At 38.7% G+C, this 21924-nt stretch overlaps 2 protein-coding genes across 2 annotated transcripts in view; one reads left to right on the forward strand and one right to left on the reverse strand.

The window, feature by feature from the left end:
* SLC9A3 (solute carrier family 9 member A3) overlaps positions 1 to 13446 on the forward strand; it is a 53872-nt gene extending 40426 nt beyond the window's left edge. Inside the window, exons 9-16 of the mRNA XM_069853777.1 lie at positions 780 to 850; positions 4612 to 4741; positions 7957 to 8072; positions 8655 to 8784; positions 9325 to 9501; positions 10046 to 10121; positions 11781 to 11894; positions 13199 to 13446. Of these exons, the coding sequence (XP_069709878.1) occupies positions 780 to 850; positions 4612 to 4741; positions 7957 to 8072; positions 8655 to 8784; positions 9325 to 9501; positions 10046 to 10121; positions 11781 to 11894; positions 13199 to 13446 (1062 nt within the window). The remainder of the gene's footprint in view (positions 1 to 779; positions 851 to 4611; positions 4742 to 7956; positions 8073 to 8654; positions 8785 to 9324; positions 9502 to 10045; positions 10122 to 11780; positions 11895 to 13198) is intronic.
* Positions 1 to 21924, reverse strand: part of CIDEA (cell death inducing DFFA like effector a) — a 557707-nt gene that overhangs the window by 177380 nt on the left and 358403 nt on the right. The gene's annotated exons all lie outside the window — the stretch shown is intronic.

The following is a 21924-nucleotide window of genomic DNA, read 5'->3' on the forward strand; positions in this document are numbered from 1 at the left end:
GGAGACACAGTGCTCCTAGAAGTGTATAAATTGCAGCTTTCAGAGAGAGAGACCACTGTCTGTTCTCAGGGAGCGGGAGGGAGATAACTCATTTATAGTATCAATTTCTTCACTTCTATATCAGCTATTTCCTAAGGCAGTAATTAATATTATATTCAGGAATAACCCATGTCACCCATGTTCTTCTAAACCTAGCTTGCTGCATATTGTACAGCAATCACTGTAATGTTCAGAGTGAAATGTTAACAACTATATATAGAACAGGACGAAATTCTACCTGCCTTGATCTGAATTGGGTTACAAACCTGAGGATTTCTATCAGCCATCTAATGTACCCAGTACAGGATTTTGCCATAGATATTAGGAGAATGTGCCTAATTCTACCCTGAGTGAAGTATAGATTCCTGAAAAGTCTAGAAAGGACACTAGGGAAATTTTTCAACCGATTAATTACCGATACTAATAATGGCTGATGTATGGAGGTGGTAAAATGAGTCAATAAAGAGAATTGCATGTTAAAAGTGTACTTAAGTACCTTCTTGCTGAGACCCTTGTAATTCCAGAATAGTTAGTGAATTTGTAACGAACTAGTTAGAAACTTCAGGACCTTTGATGAAAACTATACAGTAGTTAGTATTTCTGTAAATGGGGAGAAGTTTGGCTAGCAGCAAAAAAGCTATTTTGCATAGTCACCTGGACTAGCCTGACATAAATGGAGCTATTTTATAATTATGCCTTTTATTTCTGAAAAGATACTAATTCTGCTTTCACTCTCCTAGGCCTTTGACCACATTCTTTCTGCTATAGAAGACATTTCTGGACAAATAGGACATAATTACCTGAGAGACAAGTAAGTAGTGACTAATTTGAAGTTGAAATACTTGCTAGGAAATCTTATCTGTAAATTATGACTTTTTAACCCTGTGAATTTAAGGACAGCAAGGATTTCAAATGTAGTTGGAAAGGTTATAAGCTGAAAATACTGGAACTGTAGAAAATGTGAAAGTAGTTTATTTTTATCCCCTTCAACAGTTTTTCTTCCACAGTTCAGATTAGGCCTTTGCAAATGTTTCAGTTTACCTCCAGAGATCAGCTTCTCTCAAGATTTGGGAACTGGCCATTTGCACAAGATTTAACCTAAAAAGTTAATGTTGGTCCTCCTCTGTAATACTCCATTTCATGAACATTATTTGTGTGTGGACACACTAAAAACTCAACTACAACTTTGCTAGTTGTTTATTCTTTTTCTGCAAAGGATGTGTTCAACACCTCTGAAAGTGATGGCAGAGAGTGCTGAGTGCTTTGAAATAACTCATACAGTTTAAGCCATCATTTCCATCCTCCTCTGTTTATAGTTGATAGATCTAAAAGAAGCAAAATTACTCACCTGAAAGATACAGACACCATTTTCTTTAAATTACACATTATCATTGTGATGGGCAGACTTCCATGACCTAGATGAATAAATGTTAAAAAAGGATATTAAACCTGGACATCTTTAAAGAGTATTGTTTAAGGTCAGGCGGTTCTTCTCTCCCTGCAGTTAGGTCATCTCAGACCTGCAGAGATTCACAGTTCTGACTTGCTAATGTCAACATGTCAGTTCCAACCCGAAAGCCGTACGGTTCTGTTAGTTTTCTGCAGAGCAGTCCTCTAGCCCTTTTGGAGAAGCTGAGTATATTAGCTTAGATTTAGTATTGTTCTCATATAACTATACAACTCCTAAACTGTAGCTGGATGGTATCTGAGGCGTACCCTCTGCTGGATAAAAAAACTGTCTGGCTGGCTGCATTCAGAGAGTCATGGTAAATGGAGTTAAATCCAGTTGGAGGCTGGTCACAACTGGTGTCCCCAGGACTCAGTGTTGTATCTAGTTCTGTTTAATAGCTTTATCAGTGTTCTGGATGAAGTGATTAAGTGTACTCTTAGTAAGTTTGTGGATGACACTAAGCTGGGCAGAAGTGTTGATCTGCTTGAGGGTAGGGAGGCTGTACAAAGGGATCTGAACAGGCTGGATCAATGGGCTGAGACCAACGTGATGAGGTTCAACAAAGCTTAGTCCTAGGTCCTGCACTTGGGAGAGAACAACCCCATGCAGCACTACAAGCTTGTGAAAGAGTGGCTGGAAAGCCGCCTGGAGGAGAAGGACCCGAGGTTGTTGGTTGACAGCCAGCATGAACATGAGCCAGCAGTGTGCCCAGGTGGCCAAGAAGGTCAGTGGTGTCCTGGCCTGTATCAGAAACAGTGTGGTCAGTAGGACCAAGGAAGTGATTGTGCCCATGTACTCATCACTGGTGAGGCCACGCCTTGAATACTGTGTTCAGTTTTTGGGCCCCTTACTACAAGGACATTGAGGTGCTGGAGTGTTTCCAGGGAAGGAGAATGAAGCTGGTGAAGGGGCTGGAGAACAAGCCTTATGAGAGGCAGATGGGGGAACTGGGGTTGTTAAGCCTAGAGAAAAGAGGGCTTAGGGGAGACCTTATCACTGTCTACAATGCCCTGAGAGGAGGTTGTAGCAAGGTGGTTGTTGGTCTCTTCTCCCAAGTAACAAGTGACAGGATGAGAGGAAATGGCCTCAAGTTGTGCCAGGGGAGTTTTAGACTGTGTATTAGGAAAAATTTCTTCGCCAAAACATCATCAGGCACTGGAACAGACTATCCCAGTTATAGGGACACTCTATTTAACCAGTGAAGAACTTTAATGAAACATCCCAAACAGAACATACTCTTTCTTTTGGCCTATGTTTTCAGTTTACTTTTAGGGAATGAATTTCAGTGGACTGTAATGCAGGGGACTACGTCCCCAGTTTTGAAATACTGTCTTGAAGATGGAGCTAAATGTTATTGAAGTGGCAGATTAAAGTTTGATTTCTTGGATGTCAGAATGTAATCTCCCTGAGTAACAAGAGACATGGTAGTTTAATCTAGATTCATGGCTGAGTGGACGGCTTGGTGACTTGAATTTTGAATGGGATTACCTTAAGTCTGCTTCTGTTGTACTCTGTGAATATGAAATTACTGCTTCCTCAAAGAAATGGCAGCCCCTAGCAACCTAAGTGATGTGCCCAGAAATGGCAGCCTGAATTTAAGACTCCTTTCCAGATATTGTGGCTAGAGAAGAAGAATAGTCATCAATTCTATAAATAATGCTTAATGACAAAAAGGTTTCAACAACCTGAATAAGAAGTCATAAACTCATGTTCTGGTTTGAGCTCAAGCAGTCAGATTTTTGACTTTTGGTAAGTCTCATCTGATTAACTTCATTTAAATGCATGTTTTTTTCAGACACTGTTTCTCTCTAGAAGTGATAATATGTGGCATTAGTATGCAGAAAAGCCACTGGGTATGCTTATTCCTATAGAAACCAAGGCCATTCTCAAGCTGATAGAATGCTGTAAGTCAAATAAATGAAAAGGAGTCGGATCTGCAGGGCGGGGTGAACAGGACAGTTGACCCCAAATTGACCAACATATTATTCTATGCCATGTACATCACACTCAGGATAAAACTGTGGTATCACAAGAATCACTCTCTGATGGCCGACATCTAGTGAGGATCTCGTGCATCTTTTTGTCCCTGATCCCAGAACTGTGCATTCCTGAATCCAGTCCTTGAGTCTGTCTCCCTCCTAGCCTGGGACTTTTTTCTGTGCCTGCTCTTAGGCACTTGTGGTGACATGTCATCATGGGGGGAGGGGCAATCTTGTATATTTGGCATTGGGGTTTTTTTCTTATTAATAGTATTTTTTATTATCATTATTATTTCATTAAACCTGTTTTAGTTTCGATTTCCAACTGCAAGTCTTTTTCCTGGATGGCATCAAGGGGAGGAAAATGGGACCACAACTGCTCACATTTTAGCTGCCAAATGGGGGTAGGCTAAACCATGACAACTCAAAATAGGCATTTGGCAAGATGGATAGAATAATTTTGAATAGTAGTCTCCAAAGTCACCTGATGCCTTTTAGAGAGGAAGATATATGAAAGTGAAGCAGCCTTTATCTTCTGGAGCCTAAATACGAAATGGCAGATATCCTACTATCAGACAAGCCTGGAAGTGTAAATTACAGAAAGTACACATCACTTCTATCCCCCAGAGTACATCAATTGCATGAATAAGGCCCTCTTTAAGTGCTTTTGGAAAGGCACTGTGGTTGTGAACCTGTTTTCTAGGCTGACTGTCCTACAATACAGCTGGCAAAAAGCAGATGCCCTTCAAATGGAGGAAAGACAATTAAACTTTTAGAATAAAGCTATTAAATATAAGAATGCATAATCAGAAGTGAAAAAATAAGGTAGCACAATCACCCAGAGTCTAAAATGTCCTAGTGATTCTGAAATGAGATACTGTAATCACAGCGCACTTACTGTTGTAGTAGTTTTTGGTAAGTGAACCTATTAAATGCTTTGTGACAGTTGCATAACTCTGTAGCAGGCTTTCCCTTAACTTTCTTCAAATGCTAATTGAAAAGCTTCTAAACAGAAACCCCTCTCATAATAATGTTTACCATTTTTTTAAAGTGCTTAGCTCACAAAAATATTTATGCTAAACTAAGTATGCAGTGAAACTAAAATTGCTTATTGCCACTAACATGGTTTGTTTAAATTATCAGGTGGTCCAATTTTGATAGGAAATTCCTCAGTAAAGTACTGATGAGAAGGTCAGCTCAGAAATCAAGAGACCAGATCCTTAATGTTTTCCATGAACTCAACTTGAAGGATGCAATTAGCTATGTGGCTGAGGTAATTGTGAACACTTCTTGATGTATTGTAACACTGTTTGGATTTATGGGGGGTGGTTTAAGTTTATAATAGAACCTAAAGTTGATATGTTGCAGGAGACATCTAAAAGAAAACTATTTTCATTTCTGCTGTTTTGGTTTTTTTAACCTAAATGTGTTTTGAATCTCAGTGTCACCTGTCTGAGTGACTGTAGTTGTATTATTCCTGATCCCCAAGTATGAATATATTGTACTTATGTCAATGTACTTTTCTGTTAGATTTTACTGAATAACTTTTTTTCTATATTCGTCACGTGAAAAGATACTGTAATTTGATACAGATCAGGCAAACTTGTCTCTCTAAATGTGTCAACAGAATCTGGCAACTGTAGAACACTGGGTTTGTGTGATGACAGATCTTACCTGAAGAAGCTCACTTTCTAATTGTGTGGAAATATGACAGTAGTACTGCACTTATAATATAATGTAATATTATTGATAATATAATATTATATAATTATTATAATATAATATAATCTCACTTTCCCAGGTCACAGTAATACCAATAAAAAAAGGCAAGGGTAACCTTAACTCAATAGAATCTTAACACTCTCACTCCAAAAATTAGGATTAAATTGATATACTACAGATATCAAACACAATCACAGAACTGTGACATTAGAGAAACTTAAGACTTGCAACAGGAGAAATTTTAAAGTCACAGAATGGAAGAAAGTTACTGGCCGTCTGCAGGAATGTGAATTCCAGGCTTGAGCAATGTTAGCAGGTAATTGTAAGAATTACTCTTCTTCTTCAATATGAAACTGGCAACCTTAGATCAAGTTATACAAATGTGCAGTATTCATACAATGCAGAGGTTAATTTTAAATGTAATACCTAAACAGAAGTGACTATCCATTCACAGATAGGAGATATATCAGTTAATTTCTTTACTTAAAATAAAAGCTATTATTATGACTGGTACTACTGCTAATCTTTTTTCTATTTTTGAAAATGAGCTACAGCCAGGCAGACTTCCTCCAGTGAAATATGGAATTTCCAAGATTGCATTCAGAAAATAAGATGAAATTCAGAAATTACATTAGTGTGGAAAATTGGGAGTGGCTCACAAGATAAGCAAGTACTTCCTTTTTAGATGTTGTAAATTATCCATTCAGTTTTCAGATTGTTTGAGCCCAAGAAATATTTTTCTTTCTCGTAGTGCTTTCTGGGTCACACCTGAGAGGAAGAAAGTTAGATAGTGACTTTGATGTTGATGAGCATGAGACTCATGTTCAGATTCACTGCTGTATCTGTTCAGTGGATTCATTCCATTATTTTTTTCTCTTTAACAGATGCAAAGAACTCTCTAGATCACTAAGCCATGCAGGTTTAGCCTTAGAATCTTTACTTACTAATGTCTTGAACACCATATAGTAATGTCAGGTTAAATTAGGTGTTAATTTTTAGGAGAGGTACCTTTTTCATTTTGTATTTTTGCAGTTCATAACACTGGAAACTGACTTTTGCTACCCTAGTCTAAGTACTATTTGTGTATATTGTGCCTTGCAGACAAATTCTGTTGGCAGATGTCTACTGATCTGATAATAATAGACAACGAAATTAAAAGTTCTTCAGATTCTACCAAAGATTTGTATGGTTTCTTCCCATGCAAATTAGTTGTGTCAATGCCTGATGAGTCATGAGTGCTGAATCCTAAAGTCATTACACCTTCCTCACATTAATATTTGCTGTAGTGATACCATGATTTAACAACATTTCCTTGACTTCTGAAATATATCTTTGAGCTAAATATCTGTGAATTACAAGCTGACGTTGAAATTGAAGCTATTTCTTCAGGAGGAGTAAAGATCTACTTCCCCAGCTACTCACTCTCTTCTCTCTTGGAAGAAACTCAGGAGTTTAAAAACTATTTTGCAAATTTTTCTTTTTTTATCTTTGCTGTTATGCTGCATCTGTACAATAAATAGGAGCTTGAGAGAGTTCAGTCTGAACCTAAATAAATTCCTTACAGCTGAGAGGGGAGATTTGAAGCCAGGTAAAATGAAAATAGTTCATAACTTCTGGATAAAATTCCTCCATTGATACATGGTATGATGCACGTATAAAATACTAAATTTGATTTGAAAAGAGAGTCAGATGCACTTAAGAAAATGGACAGGATGATGCTGACCCAGAATTACCTTTTCTTTCTCTCAAGTTCTCTGCCCAGAGAGGCCAGAGTATACTTCTTAATGCCAGTGATCTGATCCAATATGTATTTCTGTAAGATGTATGTGGGCTACCAAAGTAAAAGGAAATATTTGTTTGATTTGCTCTATGTGTATGAAAATGGGATGCAATGCAGTTAAAGTTGGAGAAATGTAGATGAAATCCCTTTCAATATTCTGCAAGGGAGATGGTTTTTTTTGGTGTAGTCTTTATTACAGTTTAAAATGTAGAGACTAGGTATGTTATTACTTTCTGCTGTGATTCAAAACTATAGATTATTTCAGCCTGTGTAATCATGATTATCACTTAACAACTACTTTCACCTAAACAAGAGATTACACAAGCAGTGGGGAAAACTGTGAAGACATAAATCTGAGCTTTTCCAGCAGCTCAGCTCCATGACACCAGTTTTAGAACTGAAAGTAAATCTCACCACTTCAGTATCTCATCTCTTCATGCCATAACCTCTTTCAAATAGTCCTGTAGACTTCTACCACCGGTTAATATTTGCTCCTTCCAGTCTGGTAGAGAACAGAAAACTTAATTTGTATCTTTAAAAAAAACCCTGCTAATATTGTCATGATGTATTGAATCATAAAAATCTGCATAGATATCTGCTATGTATTTGTTTTGAAATCTGGTACAAAGTAAAAGGTCCATGAAAAGGACCCTGAAAGGTCTGTGGAGAGAAGAGTTAGACTGCAAATGTGCAAGGATATAATTTGGAAACAGATTAAGGCCTAAGAAATCACCCACCTCCTCAAAATCAATTTACAAAAGTGTAATAGTTTTTCTCCTAGCTTTGCTCATTAGGATGACATTACTTGATGTAAAGCAACCATAAAACCAGAAAATGGTTTGTATTTGTTATCCAAATGCAAGTTCCCCCCTCTGCTTCTTGTGCTATTTGCATACAGCAGCCTCACAAATTATTCGCATTTTCCGTTACATATTTTGTCCTAGGTGTTTATGGCTGTAATATATCTTGTTTCTTCTTTTGGGCAGGGAGAACGTAGAGGTTCCTTGGCATTTATACGTTCTCCAAGTACGGAGAACATGGTAAATGTGGATTTCAGCACCCCACAACCAAATACCATGGAAAGCTCTGTCTCTTACTTACTGTAAGTAAGGTGAACTGACTGGGAAGGGGGTTATATGTGAGGAAATTGAAACAGTTATACATTTTAATTCACTGTTTTTTTGAACTTCAGTTTAGCTGTTCTCCCACATAAAATGGGTACATTGTTACATTTTACACACAAATTTTTGTAGTAAGTGGTGGTAAGATGAAGCAGACATTCACATTACAGTTGTTTCATGTGCCTTTTGTTCATGAACTGCTATAGAGAGTCTAGGTGTCATTTCTGTGTCTGCTCCAGAAAAAGTCAGGAGAGAGGCAAAGAAAAAAAATTGCTCCTTCATGAACTCTTTCATGATTCTTTTACGGAACAAGCCATGTGTCATGTAAACTGAGAAATTAATGTTAAACCCACTGAAATACAAAAAACCCAGTAATATTTTCCCATTTCCTATTAGGAATCTGCTCACTCATTTTCATTTAGATGATTTTGACCTTTCTCTTTTCTTTGAAACTTCATTTTAATTTCTCCCTCTAGTTCCCCATGTTCCTGGGGTTTTTTTTCTGATTTTTTTAACTGATTTATAAAACTGCTGTTTGTATCTTTTATGTATTGTATATTCAGGAGAGAAAAAGCTGGACCAGTTTGCCTTGACATGCAAGCTTTAGAGCAAAGAAGGAAAAGTATACGGGACACAGAAGACACAGTTGCGCATCATACCCTACAACAGTACCTGTATAAACCCAGGCAGGAGGTGAGAGCTGAAGGCTAGCATCGGACTGTTTTTTAGTCTGAAATTAGAAGACACTAGGGACCAAAACTTGGGAGCAAAACTCAAAAAGAAAGAATTTATCTGCAAAATATACACATTTGTATTATTATGAACATGCCTCTTTAACAAAACTAGTGCTTTTGATTTCAGTAGGGCCAGTGGAAGGCAGAACTGGGTCCAGTATAGGTTCCAAAGCAGGATTAGATGGATTAATCAGTGTGATTCAGACACTAATAGGGAGAGGGTTACTTTAAATGACAGTCAGTCTTACTGGACATGATATAAGATGATATTGTTATGTTATGTTATGTTGTGTTGTGTTGTGTTAATTATACTCCTGGACTTATACATGTTTCATGGTGGAGAAAAATAATAGGAGTTTCATTAATGCCTTCACACTAGTCTTTGGTTTATACTTTTTTATGGAGTTGTTTATATTTGCATGACACTGATTGAATGCATTGATTGTGGGCTTCCAGCTGTATTTCTAAATAAAATATTTTCTCCCCTTCCTGGCCACAGCACAAACATCTGTACAGTCGACATGAGATCATGCAGAATGAAGATGAGAAACAAGACAAGGAGATTTTCCATAGGACAATGAGGAAGCGCTTAGAATCATTCAAGAGTACCAAACTAGGAATAAACCATTCCAAGAAGCTCAATAAAATCCACAAGCGAGACCGGGGACAAAAAAGGGTAAAATACTTGCACAAGGACCCATATGTAGCTGCCTATTATATAAACTGAGAAGGCAGAGAGGACTCTGAAGGGTCCTATGTCTGTCTTATAGAATTCCATGAAGTAAGAGGAACTTAAACTAATTAAAACTTAAACTTCACTAAGGAAAAAGAGATTAAACTAGGAGATAACACAAGGGGCATCTTCTCCCATGCTGCTTCTGTCTGTGCTTTGGACTCTTCTTCTGGGTGAGCTATTTTTGAACACTAAAAAAATCCAGACCTTGAGCCAAGCTGCAGAACTGTGGGGAGATATCGTAGGGTAGATGTAACGGGGTAGCACTGTAGCATAAAGCATTTCACAAAATTTGCATGAAACTAAGGGAGCATCTAGCCCACAAGGAGCCAAAGTTCCTTTCTTTTCCTGTAGTGAGTACAAGTGTAGGGGGAAACTAATAATGTTCATATTGAGTCTCAAGCAAAGATTACAACAGATTTCAGGGTTATGCTGCTTGAACTCGTGATTTCAAAGGATTTTTGTTACATTTTCTTTTTTCTTTCAGCGAAACAGCAGTGTAATACCAAATGGAAAAATACCTTCTGAAAATCCAGTACAAGATTTTACTTTGAAGGAAAAAGGTAAAAACACTCTTAGACCAGTTTCATTAACTGCATTTTGTCAGCTACATAGTCAGTAAGGCATTGAAAAATTTTGTAATATGCAATAGTGAAATTGCTATTAAAATGGAACTTGTAGTCACAATTCATAACTCATAGTGGGGATGTGGTCCATGCTTAAATGCAGTATCTTGGTGATGTAGAAATAATTTTTCTAAGCAGCCAGTTGACAAACCAAATTTCAGGTGGCCTCACACTTTTAAAATTTCGTATTTAAATTTTGAAAATGAAACAATGCAGTGGCTCCAACACAAATGAATTTTCAGCTTCCTTTTGGATAAGCTGCACAGAGCAAATTTTTGTCAACATTTTTCTTTTTCATCACAGCAGGACATGGCTGCTCATGACACTATGCCATATAAAATTCAGTAGTTGAGATGATGGTTTGATTTCAGATAAGGTCCATTTGTTTAGAAGGGTCTGAATCAGAGTTGATGCTAAGCATGAATATTAGAACTCAAGGAGGGTGTAGCTTTGAAAGGAATACCAATTCAGAGGCCAGTTTCAGCACTGATTCACCCTTCGTGCACAAATCACAGGTCAGCCTTGAAGGTGTAATCTGAAACTAGCTGGCCTAAGGAGCATCCCTAGTAAAAGTTGGTTTTGCATGTAAAGGCCCAAATTCTTTCATTTCATGTTTAAGCCATCTTTTGGTATTGATGTCAGTCATAGCAAGATGTCATGCATGCTAATATGTTTGTTATGTCATTATAAAATAATATGTCACTTAGAATTTGAATGTGGTTTAAAAGCCACTGAACTAACTCCGATTTGGGTTGTTTCCTCACTATGCGTGCAACCTCTTGATCTCAAACAGAACTGGAGTAGAGAGGGATTCATCTTTTCTCAGTAGCTGCAAGCAAAGCTATTTTCCTATATGTATGTTCTTTGAATCATTATCTGAGCATTATTTTTATTTCACTGACAGTGGCAATGCAGACTGGATGAATAAGTATAATATTCTAGAATATTTTTTGCATTGGAAGACCTGAGTACTTATAAGTCGGTCATTCAATGCTGTCTTGTTAAATAACACTGTGTATAGATGTCATCCTCTATTTAAAAGAAGCTTCATTGGAGGACAGTCTTATCAAGCAGTTTAGCAGCTGTTGTAAAACTAGTTCAACTGCAGTAGAAGTAGAAATGACCTCACCAGGTTTGAAATTGGTTAGGATACTAATGCTGACCTCTGTCAAATGATGAACATGCAGTGACTGGTCATCGTAATGAGAGGACATTTGTCAACATGTGAGCATCTAAGAATCAAAACACAGCAGCAGCAGTGGTACCATGTTATAGGTTGGTTTGTTTCAGTCCCAGAAGAGCAGACAATTCTGTTAGCCAAAAGCTTAGTGAGACTGTGAAGTTTCTCTCTACCATAGCACTAGATAACACTGCAAGCCAAAAGCCTGTATTGCAATTAGTATCTGAGATGCAAACTCTGCATACGTTCTGATTTGCATTTCACTGCTACAACTGTTGGTTAATTTTTTCCCTTATCAAAATCCTAGGTAAAGATATATCTTTGATTAATATGCCAGCATCAAAACAGCATGAAATAGCATTTCCTATCAGAACTGATACAAATTTCTAATCAGATTGGACTTCCCTTTTTTCCAGATTTTGAGTTTTCTGAATCAGAAGAATATAATGATTATGAAACTTTGCATCTGGGCAAAGGAGTTGATTTCCTGGCTAATGTGACGAAGCAAAATTTCACAGATACTCCTACTGGTAAAAAAATTAATTACCTACAGAAGGTTTTTTTCCTAAAATGTTAAAAAAAATGCCAGAAATGCTGGTGGTTTAGCCTAGTTTGTTTTCCTTTGATTTGATGTGTTCTATTAGAAAATATATTTGCTTAATATTAATCTTAACAGATAACAAGGCAGTATGGAGAACGTCAAGTTTGCTGCTGATAGAACTTGTGATCATGACTGACCAAATCAGACCTTAAAACCACTAAGTATTTCTAGCAACAGAAAATGTCTTTTTAAAGTTGTCCTACTTCACAAGGCCAGTCAATACTATTTTTCTATGCACTTTAAGCACTCTGTTGTCATAAACTTCATGCTGCTTCTTTCAGGCAGAATTTCTCCTCTTAAATTCACAACTTTCTCAAATCCTTACAGGCTCACAGAAGCCACTGAAAAGGGCAGATTTGCAGCATTCTTGGAACATTCATTGGACTTGATTTCCAGCCCTCAAAGGCTCCAGAATACCAGATTAAAAGTATATCACTATATAAAGCAAAAATTATATAAAATGTATAAAGTTTTAAAATTCATCATTTCTCTTTAGCAGTTTTGTGTTTGAATTTTCAGCATGCCACTATGTATTTCCTATATAACATGGTGCATACAGTGAAAAAAAATACTTGTATCTGCACCCTTTTGGCAGACATGCTGATACAGCCTTTTCCCGTTCCATGATAAATTCCATGTTTGGAAATATATAAATATATGTCATCCAGAAATAAGTGAATGGCAAGATGTAGATCCAGACTAATTTTTAATTTTTTTTTTTCTGTTCAAATACTACAAACTTGCTGTCTATGTTGAAAGGCTCCTGTAACTCACTTTTGATCATTCTGTTTTTATTTCCCTCACATATATCTCATTCCTTTATGGAGTTGTGCAGTTTATGCTTTTGCATTTTTTTCCATCTTTAGGGATTTTTTATGGATTTTATATGAAATTTCTGCCATTGTTTTATATTGTGCTGGTTTTTTGCTTAAAATTTGCTGACTGGTTTTTTCTTTAATTGATTTTAATTTTTGTCTCCAGATATCCCAAACATAACTGCATATTGGATATAATATACAATTTTTCTCTTTAATAGGATCCAAAATGACTAGCAAGGTAGAAAAAGCAACAAATGTGTATGTAGTGGTCTGTGTATTGGCCTAGCACATCTATACTGATGTGTGTTGGCGTATTTTATCCCTACTGTAGCCATTCTTCTTTTACAAGGCATCTTGCTGTATTACCAAGAAATTACTTTGATTAATTGTATTTGTTGCTCATTAACTTTTTTAGGAATTGATAACCCAGTATTTTCAGCTGATGATGGTCAAAGCATCTACATGAAGTTCTCACCATGGTTATCTTCTGAAGATACCGTGGTACCATCACAGAGGGCCCGAGTACAGATCCCATATTCTCCAAACAACTTCAGACGGCTTGCTCCATTCCGGCTCAGCAATAAATCAATAGATTCCTTCCTGCTAGCAGACAGCCCAGAGGACCGACCCAGATCTTTTCTTCCAGAATCTACACATATGTAATATTTTAAAAGATATTACCACCTTTTGTTTTTAATCATCCTTTCTATCAACCCTTGACTACTGACAAACTTACTTTTCTGATTTTTCTTCTCGCAGACCATTTACTTCCTTTCTGATTTCTTCATACGATTAAAGACGTTCTGTTTTCCTCCAGCTTGTATAACAACACATCTTTCTGTTTTCCTTCTGCAGAAGAGATGTCCAACTATTTGGTGTCCAATGCCTTATTATTTCTACAGCAGATACGAGTCCTGCTCTTTGTTTTGGCTTGACTACTTTAAATGCCAAGAAAATAGTATTTAGTATTTAAATAGTATTTACCAGAATACCGTGTAGCCATTTTCAAGAGGCTCCAGGTTTCTTGGTTAGTCAGTTCTAAACAATAAAATTTGTACCTGAATTTCCTAATATGAATCGGGTCATTCCAACTCCAGCCCCCTTAAATAGTGACTGGTCATTTGAGTAACATTGTCACTACTGTCTGCAGATGTAAGCAGAACAGTCCAAAGCCCCAGAAAGACAATCCAGTTGCTCATGTCAAAGGATATGGATTGGTCATAAGAAGTCAGATGATTCATGGAACCCTTTGCATTCTATTGCTTTCAGGTGTACAAGAGGAGCAACGAGGCTGGGCTGGCAAGGAGGCTGGGCCCTTCATTGTCAGCATGCTGAGAATATGATTTTTGACTCTGTTGCCTTAAGTCAGTTCTGAACATTTGTCCAAGTTATTTATTTAGTATCCAGGAAGGGATAATAGTCCCACTGCTACAATACAAGTACTAGAAAACTAAATTACGTAAGAAAGGGTTGAAAAATGAGGCATGTTAGTAGGCATCAATGTTCCCTTGCACACGCAGAGAATAACACAACAGCCAGATGTTGGAGAAGCAGAATTCCTGTTTTGATTAGAGCTTTATCCTTCAACTGTGAGTTTATTTTAATCCATATCTTATTTTGAAACCAGAAAAAAGCTTAGCTTTCTGATGCAGTAATTCATAGAATCATAGAATCATAGAATCACTAGGTTGGAAAGGACACACTGGATCATTGAGTCCAACCATTCTTATCAATCACTAAACCATGCACCTCAGTACCTCATCCACCCATCTTTTAAACATCTCCAGGGAAGGTGACTCCACCACCTCCCTGGGCAGCCTGTTCCAGTGCTCGATGACCCTTTCTGTGAAAAATTTTTCCTGATGTCAAGCCTGAACCTCCCCTTTCAGAGCTTGCGGCCGTTCTTGTCCTGTCCCCTGTCACTTGGGAGAAGAGGCCAGCTCCCTCCTCTCTACAACCTCCTTTCAGGTAGTTATAGAGAGCAATAAGGTCTCCCCTCAGCCCCCTCTTCTCAAGGCTAAACAACCCCAGCTCTCTCAGCCGTTCCTCATAAGGCCTGCTCTCCAGCCCCTTCACGAGTTTCGTCGCTCTTCTCTGGACTCGCTCCAGAGCCTCAACATCCTTCTTGTGGTGAGGGGCCCAGAACTGAACACGGTATTCAAGGAGCAGTCTCACCAGTGCCGAGTACAGAGGGAGAATAACCTCCCTGGACCTGCTGGTCACACCGTTTCTGATACAAGCCAAGATGCCATTGGCCTTCTTGGCCACCTGGGCACACTGTTGGCTCATGTTCAGTCGCTGTCAACCAACATCCCCAGGTCCAGGCAGCTTTCCAGCCAGTCTTCTCCTAGTCTGTAGAACTGCATAGGGTTGTTGTGCTCCAAGCGCAGGACCCGGCATTTGGCCTTGTTAAACCTCATGCCATTGGTCTCAGCCCTGCGGTCCAGCCTGTTCAGATCCCTTTGCAGAGCCTCCCTACCCTCCAGCAGATCCACACTTCCGCCCAGCTTAGTGTCATCTGCAAACTTGCTAAGGGTGCACTCAATGCCTTCATCCAGGTCATTGATAAAGACATTGAACAGAGCTGGATCCAGCACTGAGTCCTGGGGAGCCCCACTTGTCACTGGCCTCCAGCTGGAGTTAACTCCATTTCCCACCACTCTCTGGGCCCGGCCATCCAACCAGTTTTCCACCCAGGAGAGTGTGCGCCTGTTTCCTAAGCAGAATGCTGTGAGAAACTCTGTCAAAGGCTTTACTGAAGTCCAGGAAGATACATCCACAGCCTTTCCCTCATCCAGTAGTCAAGTCACTTTGTCATAGAAGGTGATCAGGTTAGTTTGGAAAGACCTGCCTTTCGTGGACCTGTGTTGACTGGGCCTGATCACCCTGTTATCTTGCACGTGCTTCGTGATAGCACTCAAGATCACCTGTTCCATGACTTTCCCTGGCACTGAGGTCAGACTGACAGACCTGTAGTTCCCTGGGTCTTCCCTGCAACCCTTCTTGTACATGGGCACAACGTCAGCCAGCCTCCAGTCCAGTGGAACTTCCCCAGTCAGCCAGGACTGCTGGAAGATGATGGAAAGGGGTTTGGCCACCACATCCGCCAGCTCCTTCAATACCCTTGGGTGGATCCCATCTGGCCCCATAGACTTGTGGATGGCTAGCTGGGCAGGCAAGGCTCTGACCACCTCCTCTTGGATCATGGGAGCCTCATTTTGCTCCTCTAACTCCTGGGATTGTACACAGAGGGAACAACTTTCCTTACAATTAAAGACTGAGGCAAAGAAGGCATTAAGTAGTTCGGCTTGTCCTCATCCCCTGTCACTGTTGTTCCTTCTGCATCCAATAGGGACTGTATGGTCTTCCTAGTCCTCCTTTTATTTATAATATATTTATAGAAACATTTTTTATTATCTTTAACAAACTTTGCCAAACTGATTTCTAGTTGGGCCTTAGCCCTCCTCATTTTTTCTCTGCATGATCTCACTTCCTCCCTGTAGTCCACCCAAGACGCCTGGCCCTTCTTCCAAAGCTCATAGACATTCCTTTTCTTTTTCATATCTGTCAAGATCTCCCTGCTCAACCAAGCTGGTTTTTTCCCCCGCCAGCTGCTTTTCCAGAACATTGGGACAGCTTGCTCCTGAGCTGCTAGGATTTCCTATTTGAAGAGCTCCCAGCCCTTGTGGGCTCCCTTGCCCTTAAGGACTGTCTCCCATGGGACTTTGCCAACCAGACTTCTGAACATTCCTAAGTCTGCCCTCTGGAAGTTTAATGAGACTGTTCTGTTAATCTCCCTCTTCTCCTCACCTAGAACTGAAAAACCTATCATGTTGTGATCGCTTTGTCCCAGGCATCCTCCAACTGTCACATCCCCCACAAGGCCTTCTCTGCTCAGAAACAGCAGGTCCAGGAGGGCACCTTCCCTTGTCGGGTCACTCACCAGTTGTGTGAGGAAGTTGTCTTCCACACAGTCCAGGAACCTCCTACACTGCTTCCTTTCTGCTCTATTGTAGTTCCAGCAGATATCCGGAACACTGAAGTTTCCCACGAGGACAGGAGGTAGCGATCTTGAGACTCCTCCCAGTTGTTTATAGAAGAGCTCATCAGCTGGTTCTTCTTGGCTGGGTGGTCTATAACAGACTCCCATCGTAGTACCTACTTTCCTGTGGGCTCCTCTGATTTTAACCCACAGGCACTCAGTCCCATCCTCACCGTAATCGAGTTCAAGGGTATCAAAGCACTCTAATGTAGAGGGCTACCCCTCCTACTCTCCTACCCTTCCTGTTCTGCCTGAAGTGTTTGTACCCCACCATAGCTGCATTCCAGTTACACAAGTCATCCCACCACGTTTCTCTGATGGCAACAACATCATAGTCTCCTTGCCCTACAACAACTTCCAAATCCTTCTGCTTATTACCCACGCTGCATGCATTGGTGTAAATGCACTTCAGCCAGGCTGGCGAACCTTCAGCCTTCATAAAGGGAACAGAGTTCATTCCCAATTTACTGGTCCTTGGAATAACTAATGCCTCAGTGCCAGTTTAATCCTTTCCGTCACCAGATGTACTCGTCCCCACTTGCTCCATGGTGACATAAATTAACTTGTTGCTCCCAGTTTGTTAGAGGTTTAAAATTAAATTAACTCTGGGTTTAAATGATTGTCCTAGTAGCCCTTCAATTCTTTCTATGTGGAAATTTTCCACACCATAAAAAGCAGCCTTCATGTATAGAATCAACACTATCAGTGCTGTAAATGAGGTAGGTCAGGCCACAGTTCAGACATCGTAATAGACATTGGACACTGACATGGCAATGAAATGCAATAGTCAATTTCATCATGAATTCACCTTTGTGGAATCCATGATCACAAATGTGTGACCTAGTGTCCTGTGTGCATCAATAAGTAAAGGACTGTGGTAAGTTGAAAGTACTTCTATAGTTAGTTGATGAAACATTGTTCAGACTCGGACCTCAACATAAGAGTGAATGCTAGTAATTTTTTGAGATCAATTTCATAACCTTTTGAGAAGTACTAGAAAAGGAAGTTCCATTTTTCTTCTATTCTGGCCTCTGTCTCTGCAGAAGACATGCTAGTACAAGTGTAATTACAGGAGGCAAGTAACTTTCTTTACTGGAGTGGCATGTAGATCTGTGGTTGGTTCTTGTTATGGTCTGGTTTCTTACCAGTGTATCTTTGATTATTTTTTAAATTATGTTTTAAAATCAATATTGCATTAACTAAGGAACTGAGTTTTAAATGCTAGTATCCTGATTAAAAGTTGAACAATGAGCAGCCTTCTAAAGGAAAACTTCTCCTTGACATCCATATTGAAATTCTTTTCATCTTTTTTTTCCAACTAAGAACACTGTCTTAAAATATTGGCATATGACTTGCTGAATATTTTCTTGCTAACCTTTGCTCTTTTCCTCCATCCTATTGTCTTGTTTATAATTGACTTTATTATTAGGAACTGGTATGTATAAGTTCTTGTGCAGGTCTTTTGTATATATCAGAGTCATTGGAGTTTGACTGCTGTGTTTTTTAAGAAGTGTTTTGGGAAGATTTCCCAAGCTAATAAGCTTGGACCTTGTTACTCTCTGAAATAGTCCTCTGAATTATCTCCTTGACAAAATTCTCCTACCAGGAGGATGATACTGAAATTTCAATTAAAATATTTTTAAAAACAATGTAAACTGGAAACCAAGGGTGGAAATATGATGTTTCTGTAGATGGGCTCTGGTCAATAGGAAATTAACTTTCTGGTGATTACCCTCTTGATTGAAGAAGCATAACTTCTTTCAAAAGTTTCCAAAATATTTCCTTGTTGAGCACCAGGACTAAATATTTCAAGGTAAAGATCATCTTAATGACCAGATGATGACTCCATTTCCTAAATATTTGAAACAGGCAGTTGCTCACAAACACTGAACTAAGTCTTGCGTGGTACTCAGCAGAGACAAGAAGTTTAATAAACTCATTTTAGATTGCCCAAGATAGAAACTGGGACAAGGTACAATTCATCAGCAAAAAAACCCCACCCATCTTAAGTCACTTACTTTCATTAGACTTCCATAAAAATTGCCAAAAGCAAAGCTTAACAGCCAGCATGCTAGTGTAGAAAATGTGTATTACAGGTGTTTCTATTTAATTGTGCTCCCTAGGTGATACGGACCATGATGTTGCAATGACAGAATACTCCTCTTCAGATGACCAATTAAACCAAAACCAAAGTGTTTCAGTGACTCCTCTCCACTTCTTCCCATCTTATCTTCAGATGCCTTGGATACAAAACTATTCTTCATTGGAAAACAGTGGGAATATATCTCTTTCTACCGTCTCTGAGTATATAGCTTCTTGTGACCCAAATATACCCGATCTATTCCGGGAAGCAGGTACAGATACAAATAACAAAGAGACCGTAAACTCAGGTTATTGTTCTGAAGTTAGCTACAAGTCAGAGCATTCACAAGAAGAGAATTCTCTACTTATGTTTGAAGAGCTTGAAGACTCTTATGTGAAAGAGCCCCAAGAGAAGAAAATGATGCTTGATATACAAGGAAATCACAGATCTGCTGCAGCCAGACGTGTACAAAGCCGACGTTCTTTTCATAGGCCAAAACCTCTGCAACACCCTAAGCTTCAGAAACTAGCATCTCTTCCGGCATCTTGTCATGTCCCTCCACATTCTTTGGAACAAGAGGAAACACAGTTGTGAGCCAGGACTTACTTGGAAGGAGAAGATAAGAGAGAATAATTTGAACAAAGGGCTTCTGTAAAATTAGCAACCTATTGGTTCATTGGATCTGCTCTAGAATGGTATCAGATGATGTTAGAAACACTGGAGCTTTTCTCCTGCACTTGCATTTTTAAGTTCATTGTTCAATCATAATGAAAAGGTGCATGGTGAAGGGGAGATACGCTTCCTTGTTATTTTTGCATGTAGACTGTTACAAAACATCAATATTATTTTTTGAGGGCTAAACCAAGAATCTTTTCACTGCTAAATCCTTGTGGTTTATTTTACCATTATGCCACAAATACATTTAAAGAAACAGGCTGCACTTGCTGTTTCAGTAATGCAATTTAATATTTAGGATTTATGAAATTGATGTAGGAGAAGCCAATGGCTATCCTGTTGCCTGCTAAGTCTACTCTAATTGAAATGGATCAGTGCCTTTCATAAGTACAAGCTAAAGAAAAATATCTCTTGAATATTTTTGTCACTAAAATTGTGGGATATTGACTCGAGTGGAAAACTGTCCAGGGAGAAGAAGGTCGTGGCTTCTTGAAATTTAATCAAGAACTCCAAGAAAGCCATTTCCTTCTTTCACCTTCATTTCCTCTGCTCGGTAGCACTGGAATGAAAGAATATCCAGAATTAGCTCAGAATTTTAGTTTGTGTGGTCACAAGCTACTCATTTGATGTTCATAATTAAACTGCTTTATTTTAAATAGCCTCACAGAGGCAGGAGTGTAAATATTTGTCATTTTTACTGCTGCTTTGGAAGACACCTTCCAAATATTCTGTTAGATTATCCTGTTAATTAATGTATTACTTTCAATAGCTGATCACAATAATGGTCTCTCAGATGCTTTCCTATGTTTTGCCATATGGTTTAAGTGCCACAATGACTTAGGATGTTGATGATTCAAAGTATTGTATAGAAGTAGTTTGGCTACTGTGTATGTATATATTAATAAATGTTTGTGTTAGGAACTTCTTTTTATTTTTTTGTCCCCAGTTTTCCGTTAAATTATAAGAGTTAAGATTGCACTAGACACTTACATATATGAATCTGACCACAACACCTTGAAAACAACTGAGGACATCAGTGAAAGTCAATTCAGATGAAGACTAAATAAAAGTGGAAACTCTGAGATCTTCTGTGGACGTATGATGCTACATATAGTTGCCTGGCCTATCTGTATTTTGCCTTGGATGATTCCAGTCCTGAAATCTCAGCTGAAAACTTCAGAGGTATAAGTTGCAAAGGTTCTATGACATCAGCAGAAGATGATGTCATAGCCAGAAGATGAGTACTTAGCCACTTCTGTGATCCTAATGTACAACCTATTCCTACTTGAAATCAGCATAAACCATTTGTATGTGATCTAAGTCACCTTCAGGGCGGTGTCTGAATTGCTCAAGACTGGATCCAATGGAGGTTTTATTTGGTAAATTTTACTTTAGCTATAGGAATTAATAGTTGTTTCACTCTGCTTACCCAAATTCTGAATGTATTCTAGGCAATTCTGTGTCAGATGTCAAATTTGACACAGACACCGGAGACAAGTGCAACAATGTGTGAAAATTCTTGCCCACATTTTTTTCCTATTTTTGTCCTCCTTATTAAAACTGCTTGTTAGGCTAGTGTAAATTGCAGAAATGTGATAACGATTGTCATATACAAACCTAGTTAGATACCTAATATATGCCTTTAGAGACTAGATTCAGAGTATGAGTTCTCTTGATATCAAGCCACAAGCAGTTGCCTATTTCAGTCATTGGCATAGATATATAACAGGACTATGACTGATGCCAAGTATTAGCACAGGTAAAGTGTGACGTGCCCAAATCTAACCTTTAGTCTCAGCATATTGCTTAAGTAACAACACCAAAGTTGGCAAGATGCTTGTCAGGTGTTGGCTTTGAAATAAGACTTTATTTTCTTGCTGCTGTTGTACACAGGTTATTGCTGTGTTGCTCTCAGAACCACACTGTGTTTTCTGCTTGCTTGTTAGAGCATTCCTAGTCTATTTGTGTACAGTCTACCTCAAGAAAACATTTGTGAATTGTCATCAGAAGATGGGATTTTTCACCAGATAAGTAATGGCACAAACAAGAGTATGCAATTTTGAAAATCACAAGCTATAAGATTTTGATGTTATTGTATGCTTTTATGCTAAATGAGAGGATCAATAGAAACCACAGTGTTTATAATACAGCGGTCTCTGAAAAGTCAGCAGGATCCTGTATGCTTTTGAGAGGGCTATGGGCTGTAGTAGTTTTCGCAAAACAGGGAGGAACATTATGCCATTTTTAACAACGGAACAAATGGAAAGATACTATATACAAGGGCTTAACTCTCCATTTGCTTTCAAAAGCTTTAGGCATTGTCTATGTGTTGTGTCACCAT

The sequence above is a fragment of the Phaenicophaeus curvirostris genome, chromosome 3, assembly GCF_032191515.1.
Source record: "Phaenicophaeus curvirostris isolate KB17595 chromosome 3, BPBGC_Pcur_1.0, whole genome shotgun sequence".
In the NCBI taxonomy this organism is placed as follows: domain Eukaryota; kingdom Metazoa; phylum Chordata; class Aves; order Cuculiformes; family Cuculidae; genus Phaenicophaeus; species Phaenicophaeus curvirostris.